A 24,097-nucleotide genomic window follows, 5' to 3' on the forward strand; every position below is an offset into this window, starting at 1 on the left:
GCAAGCTAAACTGTCTTCGAACTCCTTGTACGATCTGCATGTTTACTCCTCCGCGACACACGAATTTTCTTTCTCTTCGATAAACGACCCAGCCCGTGAGCCTTGAAGGCGCCGACCACGGAAAGTGCAGAGGGTAAAACAACAATGAGCGCCAAGATCTACTTGTATCAGTGTGCATTAACACCAGAAAGACCGTGCTTACTTGACCGAAGCCCCATTGGCGGACGGATGTCGAGGCCCCGGCGTTGTAGCTCAACAACAGCTCGCTGGATACCACAAAGTAAATGAAGACAGCCATTTGACAGAGCAATATGCCTGGAAAACAGCTGAGTTAAGGATACCGTTGGAGAGGTTGGATGATTTGCCTATCAGCATCGGGTCAATCTGGCTCGCATGCGACCATCGACGTCGTCGCGGGCGGCGTCTGCTGGTCCGCGGCAGGACATCGTCATTGGAGACTCGGCGTGATGTTGAGCTCGCAAAAGTGAGAGCTCGCGGAAGTGGCGAGTTGGTCGGAAGCGGAGAAGGCGGCGTGACTGTTTCTGCATCGTTTGAATTCCGTTTCTTCTTGTGGTACAGTCGCAGTTCGTGGAATGTGACGCTAATGTAGGCCGCCGCAAGAAGGGACGACGCCGTAAGTCCAATTATCTGTGCTTTATTTGAGGACGTTAAGAACTTGAAGAGAGCAGCGCACCCGACCCGACCCAAGGGCTGGCGCCTTGAACGCAAACACCATGTAGTTGACCAGATGAGAGCATTCAGGCATTGCGCCGAACGTATCGACTTTGGCCCTAAATTCGTATGAACATTAGAAATTCAAGTCAGATTCGAACTTACCACATAAATAGAGTCAACGCCATCGACAGCAAGGTTTGGGCACATGCTCCAAACTTGACGTTGTAGTTGAAAAGATGAGATTGCTTGCGACTCTCCGCTTTCTGCCGACTTGAGAATAGGCTGAGAGAAAAATGACAGCGAGCAAAGCATTATGTACCTATAGCTAGCGAGCGCCACAAAAGTCCCAAAATTCGCTAGCCTAGTCATTGGATTACAGGAATGTACACAGAGCACAAGCTTGGTCAAACCAAACGAGATTCGAGACTTGCAGGGCTTGAAAGAGGGTAAGTTGAGGACGAGATGTGTACTGGACGATTGTGGCAACAGTAAGACCGAAACTAGTGGCGATAAAGGTCCACAGCGCTATTGGCGCACTGAGCTTTGTTGAATAAAGGCATGCGTAGATAGAAGCGGCCGTACTCTTGCCATGAACGATCCACCAATATCACTGAGTGGTTCAAGTTAAAGATCGGTTCATTACATAACAAGAACACACAACGAACCTAACAGGAACGCTTGAGCATAAAAGCTCGACCTAACACCAATTCCTGCAATATCCGGGTTGCTCTCAGTAAAGCTACCGTCAGCGCAGCTGTTAGCCATGACATGACGATCAAGCTTTCTAATATTAGAATCAGTCCACGTCAAGGACAGAGGTGAGGGCTATATATACTAAAAGTAGTCACATTTGGTTGTACATTAGGTCGATATGTTGTCTAGCGGTATGTGGTAGCGTAACCGGACCAGATCTGCCACTGCAGCGGTTGTAGGCATTTGGATGCCATAGGTCTTGCCCATGAGAAGCAGGTATCCGTTCAGGTAGCTAACCTCTGGCGGTCGATGATGTCGCATTGACTTGAGCATGTCAGCTTCATATATTGATTCCTCGGCATACTTCAGGCAGTCTCCCAACAGACGACCCTCGTCTAACATTGCGGGAAGTCTGCCTACACCTATGAGCCGACCATCAATGTCCTCCACAATGGATTTCTTAGCCATCAGCTGGTGTTCCTGCTTGAAAACCCTTGTTGCTTCGACACATATTCGTCGAGCAATGTTGACGGCGCTGGCTTGCTGGAATATCTCGCGGGTCGGGCAACCGATGATGGAGGAGAGTGGTTGGATGATTGAGTTGGACACGAGGTTGCTTCGGAGTGCCCATTGTATGTGTTGTACTGGCTTCCAAGACGTATTGAGAGACTCTGAGAGAAGCATAGCGGCGATCGTATTACGTAGGCTGCGATATCGGAGAAACTGGTCGTCATTGGCGGACGCTGCCACGTCTGAAAGGCGAAGAGTTCGGTCGTGAACGGGAGTGTCCGAGCTGGCACTGGAGAGGCTGGCCTCGAAGTTACGTCCCGATGGGTCTCGGGCAATCCCAAATTGGAGTGTGCCGACGTTTGTATGGTGAAGAATACGCGGTCTACCTGGCTCAAAATAGCCAGTGTGGGTGGTGTTGGCGAAGATGAAGTGGGGGCGCGTGTTGCGGTCTGCGAAGAGTTTCCTGATAGCTCGATCGTAGATGGCCAATCCGTGCCCATTTTGGACAAGCACAATGGTAGAATGCGGCGCGAGTCGTGGCGCCAACTGCTCCAATACCCGCACGCTCCAATACGGTCGCGTGGCAAGAATGAGAGACTCAATAGGCGTCGCCGCTGTTCTTGTCGGCTTAAAGGTGTCGTTTTCGATACCAGAGCTGGTGGTGGTGGTATTTCGGGCTCGAAGGGAGAAACCAGTGGGTGCTTCAAAAGCGTCGATTTCATTTCGATGGAGGAGAGTGACAGAGTGGGATGAAGGTGTTGCAAGACGGATGTGGTGAGCGATGAGACTACCTAGTGCATTGTTACCTGATAAAAATAAGAGAGAGAGTAGGGTTGGGAGCATCGAGCAGCGTACCAGCAACACAAATTTTCATAACCCCTCGTAGCAGAGGTAGGATAGAGATTGCGAGGCGGTTATTATTATATACGGTGCAAGACGCTACGAGGTCATTCGAGCGCGTAAGTGGAAGATTTCGAGATCGCTGGGCTGGTGCAAAGGGCACGTTTGTCACACAACACGTCACGGCAACAAAGTTTATTTCCAGCCTGAGCTTGCCTCCATCATGTCTGTCGTTCTCCAGCGTACTGGGCAAAAGGTCTGCATATCTGTAATCCATAGCCTCAGTTATTAGCCTCATCATTGCCCATAGATGCCTCTTGTCGGGTGAGTGGAAATCAACATCCGATGGCATTCAATTGAAGGCCCAAGTTTCGGGTTGTGGAAGGTAAAATCTTGACGATTACTGGAGTACTTCGTAATAAGACTGGCACCAGGTCACCAAAGCGTCTTGCGCCGATGTAGGGTGTCTTTTGATAAGCCAAGCCTTGCATCTAATCGACTGATTGCTAGACTGTTTACAACGCGTAGAAGTTCCAGGACCACCCAACGCGCTTTTGCTCAAAATCACTCTAGAATCAAAGCTGGCTATCGCCTTCTCGATGGTGCTGGCGACTACGGGAACGAGAAGGAAGCTGGCGAAGGAGTCAAACGCGCCATAGCGGAAGGCCTTGTCAAGCGGGAGGATCTATGTGCGTTTGACTTTGGAGAGAAAACCCTACTCACTCGCCTCAGTCATTACCTCCAAGGTAATTCGTCGTCGTCGTCACAGGTGACGCCGATTGCAAAAATATCTTAGCTTTGGAACACTTTCCACGCCAAAGAACACGTCAAACCTATCGCCCAAATGCAACTCGGACTGTGGGGAATCGAATGTGCGTGGATCGAATCAAAAGTTATCATACTCAGGTCCTTCAAGACTTCGATTTGTTTTTGGTTCATTTCCCAATCGCCTTGCAATACGTCGATCCAGCGGAGCGTTATCCTCCAGAATGGCAGGATGCCGCGAAAAAAGTCGTGACCTTGCAAGGCACTCCCATCCAGGAGACATGGCAATCTATGGAAGAACTCGTCGATGTTGGAATTGCAAAGAATATTGGCATTAGGTTTGTCCTACTTGTTGTAAGTGATCTGAATTTGCTCTCAAGTCAAATAGCAACTTCCAAGGCTCCCTCATCGCTGACATGCTTCGCTATGCCAGAATCAAGCCCCAAGTTCTTCAAATTGAACTTCATCCTTACCTGACCCAAGAGGCGCTGGTCAAGTATGCGAAGGAAGTCGGGCTCGCCATTGTAAGTTCATCATTTGGTCTTTTGTCGTCTAGCGAATCACATATGCCACTTAAAGACAGCTTACTCGTCGTTCGGACCAGCGAGTTGGATCGAACTCTCTATGGACCAAGGTGCACCGAGCCTGTTGGACCATGATGTGGTTAGCGCCGCAGCGACCAAACACAACAAAAGCAAGTCTCACACTGGCCGAAATATCAGAACAGCTGATGATATTTTCCACAGCTACGGCCCAGGTTCTACTTCGCTGGGCTACGCAACGGGACATTGCCGTTGTACCCAAGTCCAACAATCCCTCACGTCTGGCTCAGAATCTTGACTGCTTGTCGTTTGATCTCAGCGCTGAGGAGATGAAGGAAATCAGCGCCCTGAACTTCAACTTGCGCGTGAGTCAAAGAGTTACTTGGTTGTGCAATCACCGACTAAACCAACCTCTAGCTCAACAATCCCGCTGACATTGACCCTCGTATGGCGATTTTCGCTTGAGAAGTAAGAAAAGTGTGAAATGTATTGTTATGCGTAGTGTAAGATGTCTTCTGGAACAATCGAAAATGTACTTTGCCGCAGTGGCTGCGAGACTCGAGATGAGTCCATTTGCGCAGTCGGAGCTTACCGTATTTATTGACGTAGCCGATCACCCCTCCTCTTTCCCCAACAACAATGGCCTTCCACTTCAAACTATCTAAACCTGGCGGTCTTACTCGTCGCGTGGGTTATGCTACACAACCAGCGTGGACGACGCTCGCCACTCGTATCAACGAACTCTTCCATATCCCAGTCGACCAGATTGGAGTGTCATACATTGACGCAGACGGGGATGAAGTCACTTTGAGCAGCGAGAACGAGCTGCAGGACTTCTATCTTGCCGCTAGGGAGAAGACATTCAAGTTTAATGTCCTCGACCTCTCTCGCGATGACGAGAAGTCCCTTCCCGACATTCCTCGCACTGGCCTTCGCAATACGTTTGGGGACATTGACACCGATGAAGGCTGGGATTCCTTGGGTGGCATTTTCGTGCCTGGCATGAATATCGGCCCCCATGCATTCATACAAACCGTTGACTCGGAAGTGACCTCCCAGCACGATTCGGAAAGCGACCACTCCACCACCGACTTTGGCCCAATTCTCGATAAGGGCAAAGCCAAAGCTGTCGACCCGTCCCCGGCTCCTACTGTCATTGACGATGTCGCCTCCATTCGTTCCCGCAACGAACCAGTCATCTTCGAAGCGACAGCAAGCGCGACACCCATCCCTGATGTTCGACCGACCACAGAACCTGTGGAAGAACCCCTCTGACCCTCCAGTTCCCACTCTCGAATCTCATAATCCACCTTCGGCTTCCCTCCCCAACGATGTCGCTTCACTGCTCACCACTCTCACCAATGTTATGTCTTCTCATCCTGAACTGGCTGAGGGGCTCCGTAACATCGTCTCGAATGCGACAAACGGTGCCTACTGGAACTCTCACCGCGCCAACTTTTCTCAAGCTGCCGGGGAATTTGTGCAAAGCGCTGGCCAGGCAACCAATGATCTTCGTCGTCAAGCTGAAGACGAGGCTGGTCGTCGGGTCGCTCATGCTTTGGAAGGGATGTTTCGCTCGTTCTCCCAGGCTATGGCCGCACCTACTGTCAATGCTACTGGTGAGCAGGCTGAATCGACAACTGGAGTTGCCACCGAAGATTCCGAGCAGCCTTGGCGCACCAGCACTCCGACAACTGACCCAGTTAACTCTACCTCGTTTTGGTATGCGCCCCCAATGTGGGGTGGCATGAGAGGTGGAGCTCCCCGTCGCGGTCGGAGCCCGAATCCTTGGGCAGCTCTCCACCTGGCACGTGATGGAGTACCGCCACCGCCGCCACCGCCACCGCCACCTCCCCATGGGCCTCCGCCAATGCCATTCATGGCTCCCTGGGGACACTGGGGCCGCGGTAATGTCCCGCAACCACCACAGCCGCCTCCTCAACCAGCTGCTCCGCCAACCTCTCAACCAGCAGCTGCTCAGGCCACATCTCCGAAGCCAACTCCACAGGAACTTCGTGCCCAGGTAGATGCAGCTAAGCTTGCTTACAAACGAGAGAAAGAACGGTATCGAGCTGAGCGGGAAGAACGTCGAAAAGTACGCGAGGCCAGGACTCGCGCAGCCGAGACCAAGCCCGCCACCACGTATGACTAATATCTTTTCCTGCCTGAACAATCTCTTACAAACTTGTAGAACGGAAAATGATAAGCCTCCAACTGAGAAGCCCGCTCCAGTTCAGGAAACGACTCCTGAACCTGTACTCGTCAGCACGGGTAACGCCAAAGTCGGCTACCCACAGCTGGAAATGTACAGTGTACCCCACCGCCACAACACCTATCACGGCCAGCCTAGCCGTCGACGTGTCCCAGAGAGTGCTAGTGAGCGCAGTGTCAACCGTATCACCAAACGCTTGGCGGCAGTATGTTGAATTCACATTTGCCCATTGACGGAGTCTCATTAATCTCTCAGATGGGAATAACGGAAAATGCACACCCTACTCTTCCGGCCAAGATTAAGGAGCAGTTGCCCGAAGGCAATGTCTCTGATGAAGCAGAACAGAATATAGTGTCGACTCTCGTCGAGGAGCTAGTCTTTATGTCGCCCAAACCTACTGCGTCTGGTTCGCGTCAGAATGCTGATGTGCCGGGGACGTGGTTGTAAATCTTTATTTGTAGTGTATAGTGTAGTATATCGTCGCTAGGTAAGGTAAATTTATGAATGCAGAACTGTACGACAAGCAACGGTTTCAAGTGGTCAAGGAGAACAAAGCAAGGATTGAGGCCTGATGCAGATTGACAACCAAACGTATTCCCGTGGCCTTACTTTGTCTGTTGGTAGACAGGGCATGCGACTGGCTAAAGCTTACTTTGTCTAGCGAAAGATTGGCCGGTTCATTGCTTGCTTGCTTTTGCTTTTTTCGCCCTTGGCCGTAACACTCTCTAACGGGTGAACTGTATGGCATTGTGTAAGTAGTTTGCCGTAGCTGCTTTAAACGCCGTGCTTTCTCCTCCGAGCCGAAGACGTCAAGAAATCGGTGCGATTCCGTTAAAAGTGTGTTGGACAGGACATCTCTTCTTTGTCTTCTATCCTCCTGCCGTCCGAGTTTGCGAGCTCTGAGGGCGATTCTACAGCCGTAGAGACCGCCACGGACTCGAGCAAGTTGAGGAAAAGGTGGATTGGCGTTACGGTGTGAAAATTTGTGGGCGTGCGTGGGTCCCGGCACGTGTAGTGCGCTTGGTTGGGTTTCGCTCTATTGGGGAACAAGGGGCCCAAGGGCAGCCATAGTGCTTTGCCTGGCGCTCCAGTTCCTTCCTTCCTCCTCCCTTTGCGCTGCTCAGCTATAAAAACGCTCTCTATTGCCGACGACCATCAAAACACCCATAACGATACACAATCCCTAGCGTCCAACCAGATCCTCCGTCTCCGTTCACGTCTGTCGCGCATGCTTGTTTGTCGCTGTGGCTTCGCTGACCCGAGTTAGGATTAGATGCCACCTCGATCGATTATCGAGCTCCTACCTGAAGAAGACTTACACTACCTATCGCGCGTTGCCGCCCTCCGCCACCAGCCAGGTCACCAGGGCGCCCTAGGAGACCTCAGAATTCCAGACCAGACGATGATAAACCAATATTTCAAGGGCCTTGTGAATTCATGGGAGCCACACGAGTTCACAGCCCAGGAACGAGAAAACATCAGGCAAGAAGGCCTTCGATACGTGGTCATTACTCGTGAGCTCGAGAGGGCCCAACGGGACCTTTACCCGAGGCGTTTACCACCCGATGTCGAGTCCCAGCTGGCGTTCGCAAAACAAAGCTACCTCGTCCGCTATTTCCGGTTGTTCAGGTGAGTTGTCGTGAACGCCAGTGATTTGATTGCAGACAAGCCCCCATAGAGTGAATGCTTTGCCAAGCGAAGTACTGAACAACATCTTGCGCTATGTGGTCTGGGACACTCCAAGAAGACCAGTATTAGCAAGGTTGACAATAACTTGGGTTTGCAGGCGTTGGAGAGAAAATCTTCTGCACGATTCGACAATATGGACGGCGATTTGGTTCCGACCAGGGCCGTTGCGTGTTGAACGCGCTTTTACTTGGTTCGACCGCGCCAGGCAAGCTCCAATGGACATACGGATTGACACGGAAGACGAAGCCAACAGCTCGTTGCTCTTGACTGAAGCTGATATACGCGGAATTATTTCGAGGATTGTTTTGACCAAGCCTCGTAGTGTTCGCATGCTCATCCTGACGTTGGATGATTGGCCGACCGCCATAACGATCATGGACCTGCTGGCAAAGTATGGTCCATCTGGCCTACCAGCACTTGAGCGATTCGAACTTCATCGGGGTGGACTGAAAAACGAGGATCGCAATTCACTCACCTGGCCCCCGCTCGACCCAAAACCTTTCCTAGGCGGCGCGCATGCGCCGCAATTAACCTATCTGTCGCTAAACGGAGTTCCTGTTCAGTGGAAAGGCTCCATATTGGAAAACCTCACCACATTCGATATCCGTCGTCTCCCGTCAAGCCATATGCCTGACCTCCCCCGTTTCCGCGAAATTCTGAACAGTTGTCCTCGATTGATCAAGTTATCGCTTGATGGTGCTGGGCCACGGTTCGACAACTTGATTGAGGCGCACCCAATGCCGGTCGACCTTCCGTTACTACGGACTCTGGTTCTGGCCGATTTCACTCGGCCGTATGCGACCTTCATTTTATCCCTTTTCACTGCCCGCAACGTGATCGACTTGACGCTCATGAACTTCTGTGGGGAGGACTACAGCTCAGTGTTCACGTTAATGACCGGGATGTTCCCCCACGTTCGACTACTCACCGCTTATTCCCTCGAATTCCACCCATACTTCCGGCCTGCCATGGTGCGGTGGATGGACTCGATGCCCAGACTCGCATACCTGCGAACCGCTAACCAATCTTCCCATTTTTACGGATTATTCTTCCGTGAAAAAGACCCCATGATAAACCCGGTTGCACCTCTCCTCAAGTTCATTGATTGCCAGATGATTGAGCCTCTTCCCCTTCTGGCGAGATGGGTTCAGGATCGTGCGCGCCTCGGACTCCCTATCAAGAAAATCTACATCTCAGAACAACTCGGGGAAAGGCTTAATGAGGCCCTTGTTCGAGAGCTAATGGCTGCTGGTAGTGGCCTCTCGCGTTTGCCCAAGGGTGCGACCACGCCGGAAGAGGAGACGTTGAAGAATGAACCGTGATGGGGCCGTGGGTCGATCAAAACCTCTGCTATCGTATTGCTCTCGAAATGCTTTCCATAATATAGTATCTCTCTGCGTATCTCTATCATGTAGCTTTAGCAAAAAAAAAAACAAGGGTCGGATGTAGATAGTTTTTATTATTACGTTTATAGCGCCCACCGGAGAGGAGTAAACGGCAACCACGTCACAGATCGCCATCATGATCGTCACGTTTTGACCTTTGAACTCCAACTTTGCCTGCTCACCCAAATCGAATGCTCATGGTGGGCTTTTGCCGTCATGCAAACAAGAACCAAAGTCGCATAGTTTGCGTTTTAATATCACTCAAATACGAGCCTGCCCAAACTTCAAATATGGCCACGCACAGCCGAGTCAAGTATGCGACGCTGGGTCTGTTTAGAGAGACAACGAGTCAAGTGGCTCCAAGTTTAGTGCAATTCATGAGGCCCAGCCCTTGCGTGGACTATTCGTATCGAGCATCCCCTCCCCTCTTCGGCGAACTCGCGCGCAATCCCGATGACCCTCCTTGTGCTTGAAACTGCTCGAAAGCCTTGTCTCGCAATTGTCAAGCTTTTCAATATTCCCGCTCTCTAAATCCTCCTACTCTATTTGTTTCATATGGAGGTTTTCATGGCAATCGAACTGAAAACTTGGAGTCGTCGACAGCCTCAACGTACCCAACAACTTGCACACTCAGGCTCTAGTAGGCATGTGAAACACCACGCAAATGCTTCTCTCTTCGCTTACCGTAAGCCTTCCTTCCAGGAGTTCGGTTCGAACAAGAGCTGTCCTCTGCTTCATCGCTTTTCGTGGAGAACCCAAAAATAAATCATTGACGCGTTCTGATTAAAGTCACGCACACCACGTGTCCGTACCGCCTTGGCTCTAACTCCCATCCAAGATGATTCTCCCTTCTCCGACGTATGCATAGCAGCTCGCTGGGCATTTTGCTCATTGTTTCCGCCCTTTAGCGACAGTCGTCCACCATCTGAACTACCAAATGGCTACGGCTCGACCTTGTCTTCCAAAACCTTCAACGACTCTAACGCCGACAAGAAGATATTGTATTTTGATCAGAAACACCCCACGATGGAAGACAGCTCACAATTCTCCCCGAACCTCGGCTCTGTGTCAAGAATGCTTGTCCCCCCAAGGTCATTCGTGTACCTTTGTGCTCTCCCTAGCTGTTGAGAACGCAACAGATACTCGCGACGTCCTTCTTCCTCCATAGTCTACACATTCGAGCCATTACCGTCTAATTGCATGTTGCTATCTCCACCGCCGAAAGTCACCGAATCCCAGAAACCTTACCATATCACTGTCAGGTATCTTTGCCTTGTTCTCCCTTGCTACTAATCTGGAAGATTTCTGTAGTATGAACTGCTTCACCCCAACATCATACATCACGTCTGTACGAAAGGTCAGATGTTGATTCTGTACTCTTAGGTTATAGTATGCTTACTTTGTGCATAGCAATCATGGGACGGAGAACCTGTCGGAGACTTTGAACTCGGGGCGACCAGGTCCGGTAGTCCTGGTACAATCTGCCTGCGCAAAAATGAATATCCAATACCCGATGTTTTAACCGAACTCCCAAGCTCAAGAAGCTCAACCCACTTCAAGTCGTGGAGGTGGGAAGTCAGGGGAATCAATCGTGAGCGTCCGATGATTCTTTTCTGGGACGATTTCCATGGTGGTGGTGTTCTAACGGTAATGGTTGTTTTGCGATCCCGGACCTACCCATTCAGATCTTACTTCATCTAGGTCTATTCCACCGACGATCGGAATGAATCCAATTTGTTGGCGAGATTTACTCCTCGGACAGCTCTACGGCGTCAGGGACAACCTGTGGATCCTCCGAATTTGCTGGTAACACCTCTAGGTCACGATTGGTATGATGATATACTCCTTAGTGCCCTGATTATCGAGAGAATGCGGACAACTCCTACTTACCAGTGAATTATATACACTTCTGTACAACTTGGGACAACTTTAGAGGATAACTGTGGGAAAAACACCATCAGCAAATTACCTAATGACAAGTGTGACATTCCCGGAAACAACTTTTTTGCGCCAATGGCGGCGACGAATGTGCGACGCCAAAAGCCTCAGTCCCGTCCTGTGGCACCCGAAAAGCAGACAAAGTCGAAGAAGGCACAAGGGAAGGCCAAGGAACGACATACTTCTCAACATCTGCCCTCCGAACCCTCCCCCGAGTCTTCATGGCACTGGACCGCTTTAACAGACTCTGTGGTCAGCAATGCGCCACCAATATTCACGAACGATGGAAGGTACGCTATCTCACAGAGCCATTGCACCATGCTGAACCATTTTTATCAGCTATTTCTTTTCGCTTGCAGGCGATTCTGTTCGAATATATACTGCAGTAACAGGCAAGGTCGCCTCAACACTGACAATCCCATCCAACTTATCTACCGGTGTCTCGGTCAATATCACTTGCGCCGTACTTAACCCCCACAACGCATTCCAGCTAATCACTGGTTCCGACCACGGTATTTTGGCGGTCTGGGATTTCTTGGAGGCTAGATTGGTCCAAATAATCGACATCGGCCAGCCAATTCATTATATCTGTGCCCACCAAAATTTTAAAGACACAGTATTCGTGTCGGCAGGTGGACTGAGCAAGGGTGCAAAAGGTACGTGCCTCTCTAAAATCAGTTTTTTTTACTTTCTCAAGTCATCTGTTAGAAGGAGGACATGCGGTCGTCCTCAGTGTCTCTTTGAAACCTGCCAATGCTGCCTCCCAATCGACCACCCAAAAATCGTCTAATATCACCCATGTTGGTCGAACGCGTCAACCCACAGGGCTCGCCTTCTCTCCCAGCGGCAACTGGCTGGTAGCAACCGCCGGGCACAAGGCTTATGTGGCTTCTACGACAGCTTTGAGAGCGGGATTCACGAAATATGTTTCTCCGGAACGGTTAACGTGTTTAGCCTTCCACCCTTCTGATGATTATTTCGCGACCGGCGATGAGAAGGGCAACATCCGATTGTGGTACTGTCTTTCCGACCAGATAGCCGCCAAACCATTCGGGGTAGAGAAAAAGACGCAGACGACGTCTCTGCATTGGCACGCTCATGCCGTATCGTCTATTGCGTTTACAACCAACGGCGCATACCTTCTTAGTGGCGGAGAAGAGTCTGTCCTGGTCATCTGGCAGCTTCACTCTGGAAAGCGTGAATATGTACCCCGACTGGGGTCGCCTATTAAAACTATCAGCGTGGTCAAGTCTGCGACTCGTGAGGAAGAATATCTGCTTGGTCTCACCGATGCCACCTTTGCCTTCATAGGCGCAGCGTCTTTGAAACTGAGCCGAAGCTACTCACGCATCAAACTCGACCCATCACATCCTGCGACTTCATCGAGGCTCATCCCATTGTCTGTTCACACACCCACATCCACCTTGATATTGCCTTCGTCTCACCCCTCCTCTCTCCAAATCTACTCTCCAACATCTGCGACACTTGTTTCAGAGTTGGAAGTCTCCCCATCTAACCGCGTCTCTCGAAGAGACGAAAAACTAATCGAGCCATGCCGTGTCGAACAAGTAACTGTTTCTCCTGACGGTACTTGGATGGCGTCAGTCGATCGACGAGAGGGAGATGAGGACACCCATGCCGAATCTTACCTCAAAATTTGGTCATGGGATCGCAAAACTGGGTTCTGGATATTAAACACCCGTATAGATCGACCTCACGGACTTGAGAGAGTCAACAGCCTGACATTCAGCCCTGTGGGAGACCATCAGCCTCAGCTGCTGGCCACAGCAGGGGCAGATGGTGTTGTCAAAACTTGGAGAACCCACACTGCAAGACGAACCGTGGATGGCCAAGAAGGTGAATCGCTTCAATTTTACGTCATCCGTGACTCACTCTGGCATGTCCAGAATTCTGGGTGGCTCGTTCTGCATACACCATACACGACCAAATTCCTTCCAATGTATCGTGGTCACCTGACGGCTCGTTGCTTGCTGCTACAACCAGGCACCAAATCACACTATTCTCCTCGGCTACGAATCAGCTACTCCGTGTATTGGCGTATCCGGAATGCAGTCAATTCAACTCCGTGCATTTTCTAGGGAAAGGCGGACGATATGCTGTGCTCATTGGAGGTCGAGAAGTCCTGATGTGGGATCTCGTTATGCTGCGAGGTGATTGGTTTCTTTCCCTCTAACGTCCCTTTTGTCTGACAAACTGCTCAGTAAAATGGCATGAAAAATACGACAAAAACATTTTTACTGTCGTTCCGCATCCCAGGGAAAATAATTTCGCGATTGTGCTTCACCCTATAGACTTGGGGAAAGCGTCTTCCGAAGTTGCGATCGTTCAGGTCGAAACGCCACAACCAGTGCGGACTGTGGTCTTGCCATTCCGTCTGACGAACGTAACATGGTACCCACTTCTGTCTGCGTTCAGCCTCGTTGGTATCACCCATGACTGGCGCGTTGTTGTTGTGGGAGACATGGCGCAGCTACCTCAGAGTAACAGCCATGCACCGATGGAATTAAAGACCACCGCGATTCCTCAACGCCGAACTCTGTTTGAAGACATTTTTGGCAAATCTGCGTTCTCTGATAATGTCACCGCCGCATCTTCGTCCTCTCCGGCTCCCTCGTGGACAGCTGGTGCTACTCCTTTCGACCTTTTCAGCAGCGCTCCGACTTATATGATGCCTTCGTTGGAGACCCTCTTCGAGCCCATAATGGCGAGCCAGCTCCAAGCCCGTGACTTGACACATCTGGACTCCGCAGCGTCTGAGGCAGATGAAGAGTCCGAGGAGATGGACGTGGATAACACCGCTATACTATCCTCCGTGCCGGAGCATCGTCGCGTAGACCAGAATGAACTCGACTTGCTGGTGAATCTATTTCAATCATATTCGCTCAAAGGTCTGTCAACTCGAATTGCGCGTTTGTTGACTTACTGAAGTTGGATCGCATAGGACAAACCTCTGCGCCTTCCGTGGGCACCGGAAAACAAAATGGAATTGTCAATGGCAGTGGACTGACCAATGGCATTCACGTCGTTGTACCTCCTTCCAAGGTCAACGGGACCCCCTTCAAGTCGGCAGTCCCTGAACAAGTCTCAGAAACGCTTACACCACCCATGACAGTGGGCAGAAAACGGAAAAAATCCATGGTATAGGACTAGTAAGTAGGAGGTCTGTACACTGGTATTAAATAAATAAAATCAAGAAAAAAAATCTAACAGTTCAATGTTCAACTCCCAGGATCGATCGATATCCAGTCAAGTACAGCGCAACTGACTCTGATTTCATATCACTTCTCAAAGGGCGAAACGGATGAAGTTCATAGGGTGGTTAGTTTCAGAAGATCTCAGGGTAGTGTCAATAATCCAGCCTCGAATGTAAAAGAGCCAAATCTTAAGACCCAGAACATCGTAACTCCTCCGCTTCTGGCGTCGTTGCTCCTGTGGGCAAGCGCGAGAGGCCACTGCCGTCAGCCATTAGGTGTTGAATAAGGATGTCGGTAAGCTTTTCCCCAAGTTGTTCTGAGACGTAGATTTTCTTTATAGGGACTCCAATGCGCGCACGATCCCGAACCCATCTCACCAGAAGGGGAAGAGGCTCAATCATCTGGCAATCAATGAACTTGAGGAGAGGTGCAACCGGGTTTATCATGGGGTCTTTTTCACGGAAGAATAAACCGTAAAAATGGGAAGATTGGTTAGCGGTTCGCAGGTATGCGAGTCTGGGCATCGAGTCCATCCACCGCACCATGGCAGGCCGGAAGTATGAGTGGAATTCGAGGGAATAAGCGGTGAGTAGTCGAACGTGGGGGAACATCCCAGTCATTAACGTGAACACTGAGCTGTAGTCCTCCCCACAGAAGTTCATGAGCGTCAAGTCGATCACGTTGCGGGCGGTGAAAAGGGATAAAATGAAGGTCGCATACGGCCGAGTGAAATCGGCCAGGACCAGAGTCCGTAGTAACGGAAGGTCGACGGGCGACGCGGGCAGCTGAGGTAACTCAGCGGATCGTGGTCCAGCACCATCAAGCAACAATCTGTCCAATCGAGGGCAACTGCTCAAGATTTGGCGGAAACGAGAAAGGTCAGGCATATAAGTTGAAGGGAGACGGCGAATGTCAAAGGTGGTGAGGTTTTCCAATATGGAGCCTTTCCACACAACGGGAACCCCGTTCAGCACAAGATATGTCAACCGAGGCGCATGTGCACCGCCCAGAAAAGGCTTGGGCTCAAGCTGGGGCCATGAGAGCTGTTCATCTTTTAATCCACCTCGATGAATTGCGAATCGCTCAAGCGCTGGTAGGCCAGATGGACCATATTTTGCCAGCAGGTCCATGATCGTCATAGCGGTTGGCCAGTCATCCAACGTCAGGATGAGCATGCGAACACTACGAGGCTTGGTCAAAAGAATTCTCGAAATAATTCCCCGTATATCAACTTCAGTCAAGAGCAACGAGCTGTTGGTTTCGTCTTCCGTATCAATTTGTATGTCCATTGGAGCTTGCCTGGCGCGGTCGAACCAAGTAAAAGCGCGTTCAACACGCAACGGCCCTGGTCGGAACCAAATCGCCGTCCATATTGTCGAATCGTGCAGAAGATTTTCTCTCCAACGCCTGCAAACCCAAGTTATCGTCAACCTTGCTAATACTGGTCTTCTTGGAGTGTCCCAGACCACATAGCGCAAGATATTGTTCAAAATTTCGTTCGGCAAAGCATTTACTCTATGGGATTTGTCTGCGATCAAATCACTGGTACCGGTTGTCGTGAGACTCACCTGAACAACCGGAAATAGCGGACGAGGTAGCTTTGTTTTGCGAACACCAGTTGGAACTCGATATCAGGCGGCAAACGCCTCGGACGTATATCGTGTTGGACCTTTTCGATTGCACGCCCGATGCCCATATATCGGAGACTTTCTTCCCTGACGGTTTCTCGCTCATCTACTGTGAACTCGTGTGGCTCCCATGAATTCACAAGACCCTTGAAATAGAGGTTCAGCGTAGTCTGGTCCGGAATGCTGCCCTCGCTTGGGGTGCTCTTCATATCCGACTGGCGGTAAAGGCTGCTCAGGCGCGATTCGGGGTCATTTTCACCCAGTTTGCCCAGTATGTCAGTAAGCGGTTTAGGTGGCATATGTGTGAGTTTCGTTTTAACGGTCAAATTCGTATTTGGAGGGTGTCGCGCCAACGGGTTCGAGGTGGTCAAGAAAGTTAAGCCATCAAGCGGCTCCGTGATTATCGGATTTCCTTGCGATCATTTCCGTTCGCGTTGCCATCCATTTGGTGAACACCTATCGACACTTTTCAGAGCGATGAATTGCTTCCAAGTACTTGTTTGTTGTTGCTGTTTCCCCAGAGACTAAACAAAGATGAGGAGCTCGGCCATTATGGCGTAGAGAAATATCTAGGGTTAATCCACGGCCAGGCTCATACCCAGCCCTCGTTGCAGAGCAGCCAGATCCGAGAGTGTAGTTTTTAGCTATATATGTAATGATTTTTGGGCTAAATCAAATGATGTGACAAGTGTTATTATTTTTCGGGGTGAGGAGGGCTGGCGCAACTAACCCGGCCCGGCTCCGAGCCGCGTGACTCCCCATTCCAAATGTGGGCCTCAGCCTGCTTTGCCAGTGTGTCCTCCGCCGAATGCGCCCCCATCGCGTCATCTCTGCCCTCAACCACACCCTCCTGGTCAACCTCCATCTCCACGGTGCTCTTGCCATGTCTCGCGCGGTACTCGGCGCGTTTGCAGGCCTGATAGCACATTGACACCCAATGGACTCAAAAGAGCCTTGAATGTGGCCCAAAGACATAGCGCGTGGTGCTCCATTCCGAAGGCAATGCGAGTAGGGAGGGTGGTGCGTGCACTTTGGAGCATCTGAAGGACGGAGGACAGCGACATTCATGGCTGAGCACCGCTTTTCGGATGGCCGGGCGGAGGCGGGCCGGGTTAGCTGCGCCATAGAGCGAACTTTTCCGTCACATTTGTCACACCTCGGATTTATCGGTCCATCAAATCACATTCGGCTTTAAACTACGGTAGGAGGATTGTGAGCTCGACAACGAGGGCTGGGTCTGAGCCTGATCCACGGCATCATTCATGACATTCATTCTGCGCAGCAGTAGCTTTCAAGCGCCGTGTACTGTACTTAACAGTATGTAACTTGAACTTAAACAACATCTCTTCCTGCATTGTTCCACCTTCAGCAGCCCTTACAAAAGCGCTTGAGTGTCAATTCGAGCGGTAAAGAGTTCTTTGGAAAAAAAAAACTCGTCTTAGACTTCCGTGCCCACCCGCTCCACAGACAGCGGCGGGTCTTGGTTGGTTGCAGTAGCTCCGCCTTCCGCCTCCCCTGTGTCAGAAATTTGCTTAAATACTTTTCTGTCCACTAGGTAATCTCCAGACCTGGTCAGACAACTTTGCACTCTTTTCTTCCCTCGTCTGTGGGTCTGACGCGTCTGCTCAGTGTCTACTCGTCGCAGACCTGGGTCACGGTCCTCTTTCAGCCTTTGCCTGGAGAGCACACTCCCCGATGGGAGGTACGTCGCCTGCTAATCGGCCTCCTGCCTTCACTAACTGTTGATAGTTCATTATTCATGTGGATCTGGTAGCGAACTCGGGTAAGTGCTGCGCTCATGGGCTATAGCCGTCGACTGATGCGCTTTTAGATTGGACATTTGCTCTCCATGGTCTATCACTCCACGACACAACACGCTTGAGATATAGCTGCTGTGCTCGTTCCTGGGGAGGGGTTTGCAACCCTCGCGCTCCCTTGTCGTGGGCCCCAGGCTTGTCGTCTTGCAGGAAGCGGACTACTAAGCGCGCGTCTACGAAAACAAAAGGTGGCATCGAGGTTGAAGAGTGTCATTGCTGGTCGATGGTGAGTTGATTGTTCAAACGATTTTGCACCACTTAGTCCTTCTCAGGCGTCAGGTCGTTCCGAAACGTTGCTTTTCTTGATGGCAGCAGCGCGCGCCTGGGCAGCGTGCGCAGCTCGGGTTGTGGCAGACTTGTGCGAGCTTGAAAGTCTCAAATCGGTGCCAAACGAGAGACAATCGGCAAGCACCATCGAGAACTGCACTTTTTGCTCGACATAACTCAGCTCTTGGTACACTGTCCCTCCGCAACGGAAGTTGTCCGAGGAGTGCCACCTGTTGTACCGAGAGTGATACTTGCAGATGATGGGCCTGAGGATGAGGCACCGACGGAAGACGTTCCGGCGCTGCTTCAGATGGGCCCTAATGCATTGAGAGCAGGCAATGGTTTTGAGATGGGCGGGCTCAAGACTGTTGTCGCTCTAGTTCTATTTCCTGGGGAAGGGTTTGCAACCCTCGCGCTCCCTTGCCGTGGGCCCCGGGCTTGTCGTCCTGCCGGAAGCGGACTACTAAGCGCGCGTCTATGAAAACAAAAGGTGGCAATGGTGTCGTGGGTGGTGGTGGTGAAGGGAGGGAGTCGAGGAGTTGGGTTATTTCAGGTGAGTGTTGCCAATCGCCCATTACCAAATGTTGATTTTCGGTTCCAGCTATCAAACACCTCAAACCACCTCAAGTCCCTTCAAGCACACCTCAAGCCTCAAGTAACCCGCAAAACCTCCAATGTCGCCGCCGCGGCTTTCACGCTTCAAGCATCTCCGAAGACTCTGTCCGAGGCACCACTGAGAGACGTCCCAGCGCTGACTCGGGCCGTTCCGGGGAGTTGCTCGAGCTGATTGTCGTCGCAAATTCGACTGTCAAGAAACCGCCAAATTTCGCTTCAAAGTTCGACGAGTTCAAGGGTTTTGCTCGCGGGCTCGTAGCCAGATTTCTTCGGGTCAGCAACTGGAGACGTCTTGTCGCCGACTGAAGTAAGTTTGGGTGCGGCCTTGCGGGCGAACTAGGCGCTGTTGGGTCTTTTTTTGCTCATCATGTCGCGGAAGGTCCGGTCCGGGGCAGCGGCGGACGTCTCGCGGGCCGTCTCGGGCCGGTCAGACCGGGGCGTGGTCGAAGCTCAATCGTCGCAGCAGTGGCCGGTTCAAGCGGGGCGGGATACGGCATGCTCAAGACTGCTGTGTTCTGGTGCCCGTCCTGGGGAAGGGTTAGCAGCCCTCGCGCTCCCTTGCCGTGGGCCCCAGGCTTGTAGCTCATTCGTGGGTGACTAAGCGCGCGTTAATCATGCACTCGTCCATCTCTGGGTTTGGGACAGCGAGATGGTGCGCATTTTAATATCTTCTTTTTGATCCTCGACTCGTGTTTACCTCCAGTTGCTACCCTCTCCCATCCTTTGCCTCACGAGCCTTACTGCCTCTGCGCCGTTGCGTTCGAGGCAGTATGTTCGAATGCTTCCAGAGGTTGGAGGCAAGGCAGGACTGTTGTTGTTCTGGTTTTTATTTCCTGGGCAAGGGTTTGCACCCCTCGCGCTTTCTTTGCCGCAGGCCCTAGCCTTGTCATTTATCCGTGGGTAACCAATCGCGCCTTAACAGGCACTTGACAATCTCTCGCAGCCATAATGGTAAGCGTTTTTGTGTAGTACAGTAGTCTCTTCTACTTAATCGCTGTAATGAGTACACTCAAAATAAAATGTTCTTGTTGGATGTGCGACAAGAAACTACAAACCTATTACCAATGCCCGCGCTGGGGAAGCGACCTCCCACTTGAGTAAAAGATTGATCTTCTGCTGCGCGAGCACGCCGCCGCAACAAAGTCAAGCTTCCTCTCCAAGCCCAGCGTTTTGGGATCATGGTTTGCGTCGTCGGCGCCATCCCATTGGGCGGTGATGCCATTTCCCAAAGACACTGTTTCCTGTTTTTCGCTATCGCTATTGCTGACGCTCTTCTGAATGGAATGATCGGGCAGACTCAACGCGTCGCGTTCACGTGACCAAACACTTCCTCTAGAGTTAGATTTACTCATAGAACGCTGCTATCGTACTCTGCAGCTTAGCCTTCATCTCATCCCACTCTGCCTCCTGCTCGCTCAGCGCTGTAATGGCACCTCCTGCGCCAATATGCCATTCTTCTTCCTCGCTTGAATCTTCTGGGCGGCTGAGCTTGAAGCAGCTTCGAATGGCTACCGACCAGTCCATGCTACCCCCTACACACCAGTAGCCAAATACCCCAGAGTAAAGGTTCCGCTGAGTGTCTTCTAGATTTTGCAATATCTCGACACTGCGTTTCTTGGGTGCTCCGGTCATGCTTCCTGACAGCATATGGATCAGAGCTCTAGGAAGGTCCGGTTAGAGAGGAATACCTGGAGGTAAGCTAGTTTTCAATATCTCCCAACCAATCTGGCTATCAGGATCTTCTGCCTCAGGCAGTCCGTGCTCTAGTTTTCCCTCGATCACGCTGACCAGCTGCCAGACTGTCTCGTATTCTTCAACAGTGCAAAATTGCCTGACCTGGACATCCTCGCCGACCACAGAATGGAGGTCGTGTCGGATCAGGTCGACGATCATCAGATTTTCCGCGACCTCCTTCACGCTGCCTGCTAAGAGCTCTTCTGCAACCTGGCGGTTGATACCCGGTGCCTTCCTAACGGTTCCTTTTATCGGCCTCATACTTACCATGGGATTTGGTGGCTGTGAAATCAACATGAATCGCTCTGGGGACGAAGAGAGAAAGGTAGTCGGGTGTAAGCGAAGGTATGCAGAGTATGGCGCCGGATTCTTTGAGCGTAGAGCTTTGTAGCGTCGCCAGGAGGAGGAGCCATTTCTGTCTTTGGGGACACGGACAGTGGTTCGAGCGGTAAGACATAGTTCGTATGAATCTCCCGCAGAAAGGTGTTCCATCGCCGCATCGATGCGAGCAATGTATGCTTGTTCAGAAGGAAGGGCAGCGGCTGTTGCGCTTGGGACGGATGGGGCGGATTTATAGGATGGGGAGAAATTCCTGAGCGTTTGAATAGTGTCTGCTACCCATAGGTCCTCTTCTATAATGGACTGGACATAGACCTGCCCGGTTTCTGAATCCATGACAATCGAGCGTTCAACGAAAACCATATTCACGTCCGGATAGCGGTCGCCGGGTGTCGTGTGCTGCCGGATGGGAACATTGAGCTGATGAACACCAAGTTCATAGCTGAGAATGCCAACAAGCCCACCAGAAAATGGTGAATCCGGATGAAGACCACGAAATCGTCTTTTAGCCATGAATTTCGCGAGCCAAGACCAGATATCAACGCCCTCTAGCTCGTGCCGTTCGGATTGTTGACCACGAATGACTGTGACATGTTCATCTGGCACGTAGTAGAGTATCTGAGGTGAAGTTTGCATCAGACAACCCATGATTGAATAACGCCCAGGATGAGCTGCCGAGTCTAGAAGGACAAAGGGCGCGTCTTCTCTGTCTTCGACACCGAATAGCTCACAAACGGCCGTGCTTGTGAGATCAGGGAGGTTAAGAGAATCGACAGTCGCCAAAGGCCGGTGTTCCGGTACAACTCGAGGATCGGAAGAGCTCCGCAGTGACGGCCAGGAGTTTCCGAATAATACAGTCATATTCGGAGTCCATGTTAAGATGTTCCGGCCATTTTTGATGTTCCAGCTCTGTGCAAGTCGCCAGAAGTTTTGAATGACTTTTAGGCCACCGCCACGGGTGCGAACTGACTCGGGATGGTATTGCACGGCCCAGAAAGGCTTGGAGACATGCCTGATGGCCATTACAACGTGTCCATTGTCCTCCTTGTCATCAGCGAAAGCGATTTCTTCAATTTGGGTGGCTTGCGGCGACAGCACGATGTGAAGAGAATGATAACGGACCGCATCGACAGCCTCGACTCCTTCAAAGATATCGCGGCCAGCATGATGAATGGTGGATATTTGGCCGTGTTTAACAGTAGGGAGTCGCGCCACCCTGGCGCCAAAGGCAAGCCCCAAGCTCTGCAGACCCAAACAGACACCGAATATGGGTATGTCGAAGTTCCAAAGATGTTTGATGATGCCAACATCGTTGTCGTTTTCTGGAGAACCAGGCCCAGGACTGATGATGACTGCATCAAAGTACACCAGCGAAGGGGCCACTTGTTCAATCGTGAGCTGGTCGTTGCGTATGATGTGGATTGAGCAGCCCGAAACCGCCTGTTTGCATAAAGACGCTAGGCTGTTATGGTCAGAACGAGAAGGCCGGAGGGTATAATAAGCACACGCACTTGAAGGTGAACGAGTCGTAAGAATCAATCAGAAGAATGCGTGGGCTCATTGGAATCCACGGTCAGCTCTAGTTTTTTTTTGGCAAACCGACAGTCAGGGAGATCGATAGCACTTGAACGAGATGGAAAGAGATCCAGCGTTGGCCATGGTACATACGTTATAAATAATGACCACGCAGACCAACGTCGTCGTCTGGCTGGAGGTGAAGAGGTTTTGGTGAAGGGTCTTCCGGATCAACGATTCCATATTATGTAATTTCCCACATTACTTTGGGTTATTAACGGGCTGAAATCGTCTTAATTCCACCCCAGCCTCTGCCATTAATCGTGCAGATGCGTCATCGACCTTATAGCTTAGATTGTACACCACAGTCTTCACTCCAGCTTGGATTATCTTGATCGTGCAGGTCAAGCATGGGCAACTAAAAAGAGTGGATGAGAATAGCGACAAGACGAGAAAAGTATACGAACGTGTTGCAATAGAGCACAGATCCCATACCGACACGCTCTCTTCCTGCCTCGAGCTAAGACCATAAGCAGGTATCGACCAAGTTTATAAAGGAACCCACAAGAGCGTTCTCCTCGGCATGGAGACAAACACACTCATATTCTACATCTCCCGGGTAGGCGGTCATGTTACATCGTATGCAGCCACCCTCATTGCAGTTGGTTAGTCCACGCGGCGTGCCGTTGTAGCTGAACTGGAGTAAGATTTCGATTCAGGTCTTGAAAGGACTGCACGAAAACCCAGTGGCAAGGATCCGATTCTCCCTTACAAGGACAGCACCAACTCTTCGCTTCATGCAGTTTGATCGCCGGGAAGCAAGTGATGCTAGCGTCTGGCCAGCTTGAATGCAATGTTTCGTCCAGGGTATGTGACCAACAAACCATAAAGTACGCGTCCCAATTGGGACGAAGGTGACCAGGGTCAAGCAGATTCAGGTCATCGAGATATTGGTGAAGTTCTGAGAGTTTCTTGAAGGGGTTTGACACGTGGATATCAACCAAATCTCGAATGCCATGGAGAGATGATGTCGATTCTTGTGGACCAGCGCCAAAGACTCGATAATCGTCTTCGTTGACAAATTCTTCTAAGGTGGCTGGTGGAGAGTTGCTATTGGAGCTTGAACAATCGTTCAATATGGTAAGGAATTGAATACCTCGAGTTGAACCGGTTAAAGCGGTCAAAGAGTGGGGCGTCGATAGATAGGACGAGTACAAATGGTCGTAGCATGAACATTTCCAGCGTGTCTCGCGTAGTGAGATCGACTGTTACCCAGTCTCTTCTCCATTCGCGTGTTACAAAGTCAAGCATCAATGCAGGGGAGGTAAAGTAGCGCGTCTTGTGCCTGTTTGAAATGGCGGGCGGCACTGACGGTGCAGGACCCATGGAGAGGAATGATAAGTGTTTGACCGCAACTGGATCTTCGTATAAATCATCGAAGGTGGAAATCACGTCGGACGACGTGTCAGAGAGTTGCTCAAGGTCAGGTCGAATGGCGACTCGTTCGAAATCTTTGGCAGCCAAGTACTCTTGGACAGCGGTTTTTCCCGCGCAACGAGTGCCTGATGGTCCATTAGTCAATAATGTACCAAGTTGTGCGGAGAGAACTGCCCTATGATAGCAACAAACATAGTGGACGTTCGCGTCAAGAGCGATATTCTCGGTCATGTGATGAGATTATCCTAACTCGCGTGTACAAAACGATAATGCAACAGTGG

At 51.0% G+C, this 24,097-nt stretch overlaps 9 protein-coding genes across 9 annotated transcripts; 5 read left to right on the plus strand and 4 right to left on the minus strand.

Annotated features, from left to right (window-relative positions):
• Positions 1-5: 5 nt before the first annotated feature.
• Positions 6-1,440, minus strand: MIND_00497800 (Ketopantoate reductase-like protein; the record flags this gene model as incomplete). The annotated part of the gene is made up of 9 exons (XM_037361774.1): positions 6-158; positions 203-315; positions 366-648; positions 695-791; positions 838-945; positions 995-1,036; positions 1,086-1,211; positions 1,258-1,285; positions 1,341-1,440. 9 exons carry the CDS (start codon positions 1,438-1,440, stop codon positions 6-8), a joined length of 1,050 nt encoding a protein of 349 aa, XP_037222066.1.
• A 96-nt stretch (positions 1,441-1,536) lies between these two features.
• On the minus strand, positions 1,537-2,878 carry MIND_00497900 (uncharacterized protein; the record flags this gene model as incomplete). The annotated part of the gene is made up of 2 exons (XM_037361775.1): positions 2,734-2,878; positions 1,537-2,684 (listed from the first exon to the last, which is right to left on the minus strand). The coding sequence occupies exons 1-2, from the start codon at positions 2,750-2,752 to the stop codon at positions 1,537-1,539; spliced, it is 1,167 nt and encodes a 388-aa protein (XP_037222067.1). The 5' UTR covers positions 2,753-2,878.
• Positions 2,879-2,941: 63 nt separating this feature from the next.
• MIND_00498000 (Aldo-ket-red domain-containing protein) lies at positions 2,942-4,490 on the plus strand (the record flags this gene model as incomplete). Its single annotated transcript, XM_037361776.1, has 13 exons — positions 2,942-2,974; positions 3,029-3,042; positions 3,088-3,103; positions 3,153-3,176; positions 3,229-3,242; positions 3,292-3,407; positions 3,451-3,464; positions 3,515-3,590; positions 3,635-3,821; positions 3,872-4,007; positions 4,063-4,177; positions 4,230-4,390; positions 4,443-4,490. 13 exons carry the CDS (start codon positions 2,942-2,944, stop codon positions 4,488-4,490), a joined length of 954 nt encoding a protein of 317 aa, XP_037222068.1.
• Positions 4,491-4,664: 174 nt separating this feature from the next.
• On the plus strand, positions 4,665-6,684 carry MIND_00498100 (F-box domain-containing protein; the record flags this gene model as incomplete). Its single annotated transcript, XM_037361777.1, has 4 exons — positions 4,665-5,177; positions 5,221-6,167; positions 6,217-6,442; positions 6,493-6,684. 4 exons carry the CDS (start codon positions 4,665-4,667, stop codon positions 6,682-6,684), a joined length of 1,878 nt encoding a protein of 625 aa, XP_037222069.1.
• An 826-nt stretch (positions 6,685-7,510) lies between these two features.
• MIND_00498200 (F-box domain-containing protein) lies at positions 7,511-9,248 on the plus strand (the record flags this gene model as incomplete). The annotated part of the gene is made up of 2 exons (XM_037361778.1): positions 7,511-7,866; positions 7,916-9,248. The coding sequence occupies 2 exons, from the start codon at positions 7,511-7,513 to the stop codon at positions 9,246-9,248; spliced, it is 1,689 nt and encodes a 562-aa protein (XP_037222070.1).
• Positions 9,249-10,149: 901 nt separating this feature from the next.
• MIND_00498300 (uncharacterized protein) lies at positions 10,150-11,207 on the plus strand (the record flags this gene model as incomplete). Its single annotated transcript, XM_037361779.1, has 6 exons — positions 10,150-10,169; positions 10,220-10,402; positions 10,451-10,573; positions 10,623-10,668; positions 10,722-10,958; positions 11,013-11,207. The coding sequence occupies 6 exons, from the start codon at positions 10,150-10,152 to the stop codon at positions 11,205-11,207; spliced, it is 804 nt and encodes a 267-aa protein (XP_037222071.1).
• A 102-nt stretch (positions 11,208-11,309) lies between these two features.
• On the plus strand, positions 11,310-14,414 carry MIND_00498400 (WD40 repeat-like protein; the record flags this gene model as incomplete). The annotated part of the gene is made up of 6 exons (XM_037361780.1): positions 11,310-11,539; positions 11,589-11,905; positions 11,958-13,106; positions 13,157-13,420; positions 13,472-14,158; positions 14,212-14,414. The coding sequence occupies exons 1-6, from the start codon at positions 11,325-11,327 to the stop codon at positions 14,412-14,414; spliced, it is 2,835 nt and encodes a 944-aa protein (XP_037222072.1). The 5' UTR covers positions 11,310-11,324.
• Positions 14,415-14,652: 238 nt separating this feature from the next.
• On the minus strand, positions 14,653-16,469 carry MIND_00498500 (F-box domain-containing protein; the record flags this gene model as incomplete). The annotated part of the gene is made up of 2 exons (XM_037361781.1): positions 16,033-16,469; positions 14,653-15,979 (listed from the first exon to the last, which is right to left on the minus strand). The coding sequence occupies exons 1-2, from the start codon at positions 16,389-16,391 to the stop codon at positions 14,653-14,655; spliced, it is 1,686 nt and encodes a 561-aa protein (XP_037222073.1). The 5' UTR covers positions 16,392-16,469.
• A 3,666-nt stretch (positions 16,470-20,135) lies between these two features.
• MIND_00498600 (uncharacterized protein) lies at positions 20,136-24,047 on the minus strand (the record flags this gene model as incomplete). Its single annotated transcript, XM_037361782.1, has 12 exons — positions 20,136-20,428; positions 20,480-20,735; positions 20,793-22,326; positions 22,376-22,420; positions 22,464-22,487; positions 22,533-22,601; positions 22,645-22,797; positions 22,847-22,899; positions 22,945-23,071; positions 23,123-23,214; positions 23,264-23,489; positions 23,536-24,047. 12 exons carry the CDS (start codon positions 24,045-24,047, stop codon positions 20,136-20,138), a joined length of 3,384 nt encoding a protein of 1,127 aa, XP_037222074.1.
• Between the last annotated feature and the right edge of the window lie 50 nt (positions 24,048-24,097).

The sequence above is a fragment of the Mycena indigotica genome, assembly GCF_014461135.1.
Source record: "Mycena indigotica strain 171206Taipei chromosome Unknown Mind.scaff0004, whole genome shotgun sequence".
Lineage (NCBI taxonomy): Eukaryota > Fungi > Basidiomycota > Agaricomycetes > Agaricales > Mycenaceae > Mycena > Mycena indigotica.